This window comes from Erithacus rubecula, assembly GCF_903797595.1.
Source record: "Erithacus rubecula genome assembly, chromosome: 8".
NCBI classification, from domain to species: domain Eukaryota; kingdom Metazoa; phylum Chordata; class Aves; order Passeriformes; family Muscicapidae; genus Erithacus; species Erithacus rubecula.
Window position 1 is genome coordinate 2,136,770 of NC_136659.1, and position 9,742 is coordinate 2,146,511.

Here is a 9,742-nt window from a genome sequence, read left to right on the forward strand (position 1 = left end):
TGGATACATAGGAAGAAGTTACAGTTTGTAGTAGTTGGCGCCGAACAGTTGGGCTTAAATTAAGAACCCACAGGTAGCTAGAATCCCAGTTTCAGGATTTTACGCTTGTTCGTTTGATCGACTACCTCTGTGCTTGGTAGCTGTGATACAGCCCCAGGCAGGAGGAGAGAGCCAGTAACCTTACTTTAGCACCAAAGTAAGTCGGCTCGAAGACAGGCAGCTTTCACGAACCACACAACAGCCAGGTCTGCAGGACAGGTAAAGTCGCTCGTGGGAGGCGGGAACCCCGGGAAGTGCCCCTAGGAGCGGGGAGGGGGGTTTCCCACGCAGACCGGTGGCGGCGCGCCAGCAGGACGAGCTGGCACCCTGGGGCGCCTCAGCAGCAGCTGCGATTTCAGCGGGGCGGCTTCTCCGCAGTCTCCGCGGAAACCACAAAAATGAACCCATTCAGAACGTAGCTGCTCACGGCTCCGGCACTGTGCAGTGACTGGGAAACTCCCCGAAAGCAGTGTAAAGCTGCAGGGTTCCCCCAGGCTCGGCACGACCAGCGGGACACGGGACATGTGAGAAAAACCCCGTGTTCACTTTCTCCCGGATTTTTTTTTTTTAATTTCGGGTCAGAAAAGAGCCATGTGTTTGTGTGGGGTGTGCGTGGAAGTGAGAGGCATTGCGCAGATCTCTTCAGGACAACAATGGGCGCTGGGTGAACTGCACATCAAAAGAGTGTGTTTTCTCAAATTCAAGGAATTTTGCATGCTGAAAAAATTACCGTTTCTAAAAAGTGGTTAAGGTATTTTGTTTTCTGGCTGTTTTCTGAAATTCCAGACTGCGAATTACAAAATATAAATTCAGTTTCATTTTGGGATAATGTGGGAAAATTATTAACATCTAAAGTAGAAAAATTTGACTCTAATGCTGCTGTGTTTCTTCCAATATTTTTACAAGTACGCAAATGCTTATTAGAAACCAAAAATAAAAGACAGCCACAAACAAATTCTTTAAACTACCCCCCCTCTCCTCCAAAATCCCCTGTCCCTAAAAATAGTGAAAAATGAGAAATACCTCAGGAAAATACTAAGCTCCCCCCTCCTTATACCCAAGTTCTGAAACTTTTGAACAGCCTGCTACAGGATTCTCTGTATTCCCGTCTCTTTCCCTCAGTTTATCTCAGGACCACTGCAATAATAGTTGGGCAGGAAACTTTCCTTTGTCTCACGGGGGGGGGGGGGGGGGGGGGGACACGACACCGCGTGGCTTATGGCGGCAACCATGTTTCGGCTTCTTCATCTCTTAACCCTTTCTCCTCCTCAATCCCCTTCCCTGCCCCCTTTCCTCTCCCTCCCTCCCAACCTGTTCCTGCTACCATGTAACTCTACACTGACAGGTCTGCCTAGTTGTTTCTTCCCGGCTCAGGTCACAGTTTCTAATCCTTCTGATTACAGTGAGTGCCAGACTGACTGCCCGGAGGCTACAGGCAGTCAAGGAAGAAAAAGTTCAGTTAACAGCAGGAACTCTGTCCCTCGGGAGGAACTGCACTGCCTCCCAGGCTGATAGGTAAAGATACATCTAGCCCTACAGCTCAGAACTTGGAAAACTATGTACCCTCAGTTGCTCCTGTAGTTTATATGGGTAGAAAAAATGGTAATAGAGTTTATCAACCTTTGTCTTACCAGGATATGAAAGAGATTTGCAAATTACAAAGAGATTTTGGCCGTGAGAGTGAAATTGTTAAAGGCATGATGACAGCAACTTTTACTTCAAATGAATAAGTTCCACATGAATTAAAGGACCTTTTTAGGTGTCTGCTAACTCCCTCAGAATATGATTTATGGTTTAATATTTGGAAACGTTCTTTAATGGTTCTCTTAACAGAACTTCACCAAAGCCCTGACAATTCCAAAGATTCTGATAATAATCAAATTACTTTAGATCATTTATGTGGTGAAAGGAATTTCCATTGTCCTGAAAAACAGACTTGAGTGTTATCAAAATTTGCTTTAGATAAAAATTACAACATAGCTGAAAAAGCTTTTAATCAATTACCAACTCTTGAAGTAACTGGTAGTTATATTAATGTTAAACAATATGCTTCTGAGAATTTTTTGCAGTTCTTAGATAGACTTCGCGCAAAGGTTGAGAGGCAAGTGCATGATCCAGCAATCCAGGCAGAACTGATTAAGGAGATGGCACAGCGAAATGCCAATGAAGTGTGTCGCAGAGTTATTCTAAGCCTTCCTCTGTATCCAGAACCAACTTTAGCACAAATCATAAATGTGTGCACCAGCAAAGCAGAACTGTTCAGTGCTCCAGAAAAGAATCCAAGGCCAGCACCATCCAAGCCTGCAGCAGCTGAAGCACCACAAGCGAGGAAGCACCCAGTGCCACCTGAACAGCTACAGAATGTCACCTGCTTCCAGTGTAAAAAGCAAGGATATTTTGCTAGGGGCTGCCCTCTTAACCAGACACAAAAGAATTTAAACAAACAAAAAAACTGAGTAGAAAGCACGAGCTCGCTATTAACATAATATCGCGCAAAGACACAAATATGGCGAGCACTACTTTGGCAAAAGCCTCTCTCTTAAAAACAAAGGGGGAGGACGGGATAAAAGGTGTGGGTATACAAAACAAATTAAATGTCAAATGTTCTATTAAGCAGGTCCAGCAGCCTTGTGGCTGTGTCAGGCTGGAGACTACCAAAGGTTTTCATTTCAGGTCTACTGACTGGACAATTGTTACAGTGGACCTGTCAAGCAGCTTATTAGATGTGACAGTATTTCACATGGAAATGGAGAGTGAGTATTTTGTTGTGGGAGACACAGCACACACACCCTTAGAAATTGAAATAGCTCCTATGATTATGAAAGGAAAAATATCCTGCCTCATAATATTAGCACGCTGTTCTCAGCCACCATTCTACCTGGCAGAAGGGCAGATTTTAGCCCAGGCTATTCCCATTCCAGCACAGGTCACAGCAGATGGTAAATCACCTGAGGCCTACTGGGTAGAAACGGTGGGTGAGGAAAAACCTTCTTTAGCATGCAACCTTACACATAAATCAGATCATCGCCATGTGGAAGGGGTTCTTGATACAGGGGCTGATGTAACAATTATTCCGGAAAGAATATGGCCTTCACACTGGGAACTGCAACCTGTGGCTGGAAAGATTCAGGGTATAGGAGGAATTAAATTGGCAAAAATATCAAAAAATATTGTGCAAATTGAAGGGCCGGATGGAAAACTGGCCAGTGTCCATCCGTTTGTTATAGATTACAAGTGTCCCTTATGGGGTCGGGACTCCATGTCTCAGTGGGGTATTAAAGTGATTATCCCTAAAACTCCTCGGGAATTTTTAGAAATAGCCACTGTGGTGGAGCGCCCTACTCAGAAATTAACATGGCTAAGTGACACCCCAATCTGGGTAGCACAGTGGTCAATGAAAAAGGAAAAACTTAAGGTACTTGAGCAGCTAATAGAGGAACAATTGGCAAAAAACCACGTTGAAGAGACAACAAGCCCGTGGAATTCCCCGGTCTTTGTAATAAAAAAACCAGGGAAGGACAAGTGGAGGTTATTACATGACCTCAGAGAAATAAACAAAGTAATTCAGGACATGGGGTCTCCTCAAACTGGAATGCCATCCCCAGCAATGCTTCCCCGAGATTGGCAATTGGCTGTAATAGACATTAAAGATTGTTTTTTCCAAATCCCCCTACACCCTGAAGATGCACCAAGGTTTGCATTCTCAGTTCCCTCCCGGAATTGACAAGCCCCAATGAAGCACTACCACTGGAAAGGTATGAAGTGCAGTCCTGCCGTCTGCCAGTGGTATGTAGCCTCATTGCTGTCCCCGGTGTGTGCACAGAGAAGGGAATCTATCATACTGCATTACATCGACGATGTTCTTGTGTGTGCTCCCAATAACTTAATACTACAAAACACACTTGACCTAGTGGTTGAAGTTTTAACCTCTGCTGGATTTCAATTGCAGGAAGACAAGGTTCAAAAGATGCCACCTTGGAAGTATCTGGGCTTGGAAATTAGACTATTGTCCCACAAAAATTGGAAATTATTTGTAATCCCAAAACCCTAGCAGATGTCCACTCACTGTGTGGGTCTTTGAATTGGGTAAGACCATGGCTAGGCCTCACAAATGAGGACTTGCAACCCCTTTTTAATTTATTAAAGGGGGAAAGGGAGTTGGTTTCTCCCAGGGAACTGACCCCAGAGGCAAAAACTGCAATTGTAAAGGTACAGAAAGCCTTGGCAGAGAGGCAGGCTCACTGCTATCAGCCTGAGTTGCTTTTCACATTCATTGTTTTGGGGAAACTTCCACACCTGCATGGTCTAATAATCCAGTGGATTGAGGGGCAGAAAGATTCACTCTTAATCATAGAGTGGGTCTTCCTCTCCCATCAAAGATCCAAAACCATCACTCTGCCACAGGAGCTGATGGCTCGGCTGATTCAAAAGGCAAGGATGAGGCTGCGGGAGCTGGCAGGTTGTGACTTTGAATGCATCCACCTTCCGGTCAAACTTTCTGAGGAAGGGAGGAACTCTCCTGAGAGGCTAACCAAAGAAATGTTTGAGCACTTGCTCCAGAGCAATGCCAGTCTCCAAATATCTCTAGACAGCTACAGATATCAGTCCACGGCCCAGCTCATAAGTTGTTCAATGAGGAATTCCACCTCATTCCTCGTGAAAAGAGGAGTCGGAGACCACTTGAAGCTCTCACAGTGTTCACAGATGCATCAGGGGCCTCTCACAAGTCAGTGATGACTTGGAGAAACCCACAGACTCAACATTGGGAAGCTGATGTTGAATTTGTGGAGGGTTCGCCCCAAATAGCTGTGCTGGCTGCAGTTGTAAGAGCTTTTGAGAAGTTTTCAGAACCATTTAACTTGGCAACTGACTCAGCTTATGTTGCTGGGGTAGTGTCTAGAGCGGAGCAGGCAGTTCTCAGAGATACTGATAATGAGCAGCTCTTCAGGCTGCTCTCAAAACGAATCTATTTGGTTTCACACAGAGAGCATTCCTTCTATGTGATGCATGTAAGGTCGCATACAGAGCTGCCAGGAGAAATCGCAGAAGGGAATCGAATGGCAGACTCCCTTGCAGCCCCAGCTGAGAAAGCACGCCTCCCTGACATCTTCCAGTAGGCAAAACTGAGCCACCAGCAATACCACCAAAATGCTCCAGGTTTGGTCCGTCAGTTCCAGCTAATACGGAGTCAGGCTCGAGCTGTTGTGGCCACCTGTCCCAGCTGCCAGCTCCAGGCCATGCCATCACTGGGTACGGGAGTTAATCCCCGAGGCCTTGGCAGCTGTGAAGTTTGGCAAACAGACATTACACACACTTCCAGTTTTGGTCGCCTCAAATATGTCCATATGAGTATTGACACATATTCAGGATCAATTTATGCTTCTGCTCATGCAGGAGAAAAGGCTGTTCATGCTAAACACCTAGTGCAAGCCTTTTCAGTGCTGGGGATTCCTAGGGAAATCAAAATAGATAATGGCCCAGCATATGTATCCAAGGAGTTCCTAGAGTTTATCCAGCAGTGGGGAGTGGAACATAAAATTGGCATCCCCTACTCCCCCACAGGTCAAGCTGTGATTGAGCGTGCCCACCAGACGCTCAAACAGGTCCTGGCTAGACAGAGCAGTTCCACAGTGTGGATGTCTCCACAGCAAAAGCTCTGTAAAGCCCTGTTCACTGCCAATTTCTTGAACTGTTCATTTGAAAATATGAGTCCTCCTGTGGTACGTCACTTTAACAGCAGTAAACAGTTCAAATTGTCTCAGCATCCACCAGTTTTGATTAGGGACCCAGAAACCTGGGAAACCAAAGGTCCCTATGAGCTTGTTACCTGGGGACGTGGTTATGCGTGCTTATCCACTCCCTCAGGCCCTCGGTGGATTCCCCAAAAGTGGATGAAACCTTTTGTTCCAAAAAATCCAGTTCCAGCAGAAGAGGAGGAGAAGCAAGTTGCCATTGCTTCAAAAAGAAGACGCCGCTGGAAAGAAGAGGACAATTCTTCATAAAGAAGGACCTTCTGACAGACAGAGACTTTTAATGTGTTTTTAAAATGTTTGTTTTTCCTTTTAGAGAAAACCTACCCTCCACTCAACCCCGGAAAGAACCCCTTCCAAGTTGTCTTTTTGTTAACAAGAATCAGAAGATTGGTTCAATGAACTGTTCAAAGGCTGGGGGTTCTCAGGGTGGTGGACTTCTACTGTTAAAACAATTTTGTTATTCTTTGTTATTATTTTCCTTGTAATAATGGCATTCGGGATCCTACGTCACTTAGTTTTTAAAGCTATTAATGGTATCATTCCTTCTACCTCTGAACTCAATCGCATAGAAATGAAAAACATAGAACAATCTAATTCCCCCACCAATTACAAATGGTGGGCAAAAACATCATTCCAATCAAAATAAATTTAATATCTTGCCCTCACTTAATTAAATAGAAAACGGTGAGATGTTGTAATCCAATACTAGAGGTATAAGGAAGGTCTTACCTGTCCCCATCCTATTGGCAGAGAGCCAGAAATCCCCTCCCTCACCCTTTCCTAGAAAAAGCCAAGACCTGAGATGGTCTTCCTCTTTTGCCCTGCCACCACCATGAAATAAAGAAAGGCAAGGAGCCTCTTTTGAACCTCGTGTTTGGCTCATATGCTAAGTCTAGCTCCTTCTTATGGATACATAGGAAGAAGTTACAGTTTGTAGCAGCAAACTTCCAAATCTTTCATGTTCTCAGGCCATACCAATGAATATGGAAAGTTTGCAATATTTAGGAGCTACTTGTGTAGAGCAATCCTTAAGTGAGGATTCTTAAATGCCCTGAGCCCGCAGGGCAGGGCAATGATTGCTGATGGTTTGAGCTGTTCCTAAAGATCCTGTCAGGCTGACTTAGACACTTGGGGTGAGGGATTCCTTCCATCATGGGCCACATTGGGTGGGCTGGGGGCAGCCCCAGGGCAGGTGGCAGCGTGTGCAAGGGCCCTTTGTGACACGGTGCAGCATGGTCACCATGGCATGGATCAGGACAGGGTGTCAAAGGACCCTTTGTGACGTGTGGTGATATAAGAGCCGACGGTGACACGGCCACGGCACAGTGCTCGGAGCACGCGACAGGACAGGGCGGGACAGAGCGGTGCCGTGAGGAGCCCCCGCACAGCGCACTCGTTCCTGTCCGACCCGGAGCTTCTCTGAGTGCTACTCCTGCAGCTGACTTTGCAGCCAGACTGCAGGACTGTTTGTCTCAAAGCTTTCCCAAGGCACCTTTCTACAAGGTGCCCTTGAGGCCATTCTCTGGCATGGCAGGCAGATTTCCCAACTGTTTCCCACTGTTCAAAGTGTTCAGAAGAATGAAAAGGAGAGGCTCAAGAGTCCACCCAGCACAAGAGCCTGATGATCCGGAGCAATTTCGGCCAATGCAGGATGGTGAGTGGCACAGCTGGGTAAAAGGGCTGATGGCTGCAGCCAGCTTGATCCCATCCCATCCCATCCCATCCCATCCCATCCCATCCCATCCCATCCCATCCCATCCCATCCCATCCCATCCCATCCCATCCCATCCCATCCCATCCCATCCCATCCCATCCCATTCCCTGGGGACATGCCCAGGGGCAGGACAGAAGAGGGGCCGGGCAGACACCCCACAGTGCCCGTGCTCCATCTCCTGGGGCATCCCGGGGCTGTCCCTGCCTGGGGAGCGCAGGGCTGGGCTCTGTTCTCCGGCCTCTCCCGCAGCCCCTCAGCTCTGGCTGCGCTCACTCTTTGCCAGGTGCAGCCATGGACAGCACACATGAGCAGGAACCCACCCGTGGCTGCTTCCGCAGAGCACTGAAGGTACCTGCAGCCATCCCCACCTGGGCTGGGCCTGCTGTCACTGCTCAGCCCAGCACAGTGCTTGGAGCACTCCATGGAACTTGCCGCTCCTCCATGTCCTTTGTTCTCCTGCAGATGTTGCGGAAGTTTGTGCCTGTTCGACGTAGAAAGGCCAGCACAGGAACGGAGGGCACAGCTGAGCCTGACTCCAACCTGACTGATCTCCAGGCAGAGGCTGATGTCAATCCAGATTCCCCTGAGTGTTCAGAAGAGTCTGACACTGCAAGGAGTGATGACAGGGCAGAGGGTGACATGGCAGTGACTGAAGATGTGGGCATGACAATTGCTGACACTGCTGAGACTCTGAGCATCACAAACAATGACACCACTCCCACTTTGAGCCAGGAACTCATAGTGGACTATTTCAAAGACCATTGTATTTCGTCTCAACACCACTTAAGCAGCCTGTGGCCAGGGCTCCGTGCCTCCCAGGACTGTGGGCCCACTCAGGCTGTGGTCACTAGGCCCCCTCAGACATTGAAGACAGCACAGCATGCCAGGAAGAGAAGCAATTCTCGGGGGAAGCTTGGACAGCGCTCCAAGTCTTCACCATTCCTCCCCCAGGTGCCAGCCATGGTTAAAAGCATTCACCAGAGACTGACATCCCAGGTCACTTTAGATGCAAGGATGCGCACTGACATTCTGAGGCTGGCTGGAGAATACCCTGCTGACGTGGTGCTGACCCTCCTGCGCTGTGCCCCAACGTGTGACAGGTACAGGTGGCCCTTGAGAGCTCAGGGCTCAGCAGCCTTTAGGGCCCATTGCCCTGTACAGCCTGTCCAATGGGGCCTGCCAGACAGGTGGAGAGGTCCAGGACCCTCAGGCCCCTCTGCTAACTGAGCCTGCTGCCACTGCCAGGCTCCCTCCCTGCCCCTCAGGGCACTGGGGCTGTCACAGCTGCACAGGGCATGGTATTGTGACTGAGGCCCCTCTGACACTGAGCTTCGATCCCACAGAGCTGCTGCAATGATGTGGAGAGTCATAGGCTTATCGGGACCAACAGTGGAGAAGGTGCTGCCAATTCTGCTCTGTGTCATGGAGGACTGGCCTCTGCACAGCATGTGCACCTCTGATGGAGACAATGAAGATGTTTTTGCCCTGTCTGTGAGTTTCTGGAACTGGCCCTTGCTCACCCCCAGGTCACCTCTCCAGCAGCTCTCCATCCTCTCAGTGCCTCAGACGCTGGGCTCAAACCTGGGCCAGGGACAGGCTCAGGGGCACCAGGCCCGCTGCTCCCCCTGCCTCTCCCTCAGGCCCTGCCCCATGGACACCTCGGCACTGAGCGCTGCCTCGGGCTGCTTCTTCCGCAGGCAACTCTGGTGATCTGGGTGATGATCCAGGTGCCCCACTGCCAGGAGGCCATGATGAATGCTTCCTACCCTCTGTTTAAAACTCTGCTCTTGCATGTTGTCATCACCACACAGCAGATGCCAAAGGAAGTTGATAACTTCTGGAGAGTGTGCCAGGAGGAACACTGCCTGCCCAGCAAGGCCAACAGGTCCCAGTCCTCCAGTCCTTCCCATGCCCTTGTGGCCAGCACCAGTGCTCCCAGTGTGACCTGGACTTTGCTCTGTACACAGGTTTGCAGTGCAGACCATGAAGTCCCTGCTCTTCCGACTACAGTGTGACAATGTGGTGATGGCCATGGAGCGCAAGCGTGGTTGGGACACGCTGCTCTGTGCTGACACCCAGCACTATGCCGTGGGTCTGCTGGCCAGGTGAGACCCCCATTGACCCTCTGTCCTTGACATTTGTGCTGTGTGCCCGGGGTGTCCCACACAGTACCTGTGCTCATGAGCCAGAGGGCCTTGTCAATAAGGGACGGCCAAGCAGTCAAAGGAAAAGGCTG

At 49.0% G+C, this 9,742-nt stretch overlaps 1 protein-coding gene and 1 long non-coding RNA gene across 2 annotated transcripts in view; both read left to right on the forward strand.

The window, feature by feature from the left end:
* The first annotated feature begins 6,954 nt into the window (after nt 1-6,954).
* On the forward strand, nt 6,955-8,300 carry LOC306804310. Its single transcript, XR_013774844.1, has 3 exons — nt 6,955-7,446; nt 7,790-7,854; nt 7,969-8,300. It is a non-coding gene; the product is annotated as an uncharacterized lncRNA (long non-coding RNA).
* Nucleotides 8,301-8,355: 55 nt separating this feature from the next.
* The window catches only part of LOC306804246 (maestro heat-like repeat-containing protein family member 7), a gene marked incomplete at its 3' end in the record, with an annotated part of 128,754 nt that continues 127,367 nt past the window's right edge, over nt 8,356-9,742 (forward strand). The window contains exons 1-2 of the mRNA XM_079310563.1: nt 8,356-8,606; nt 8,850-8,997. Coding sequence (XP_079166689.1) covers nt 8,467-8,606; nt 8,850-8,997 — 288 coding nt within the window. The 5' untranslated portion in view covers nt 8,356-8,466. The remainder of the gene's footprint in view (nt 8,607-8,849; nt 8,998-9,742) is intronic.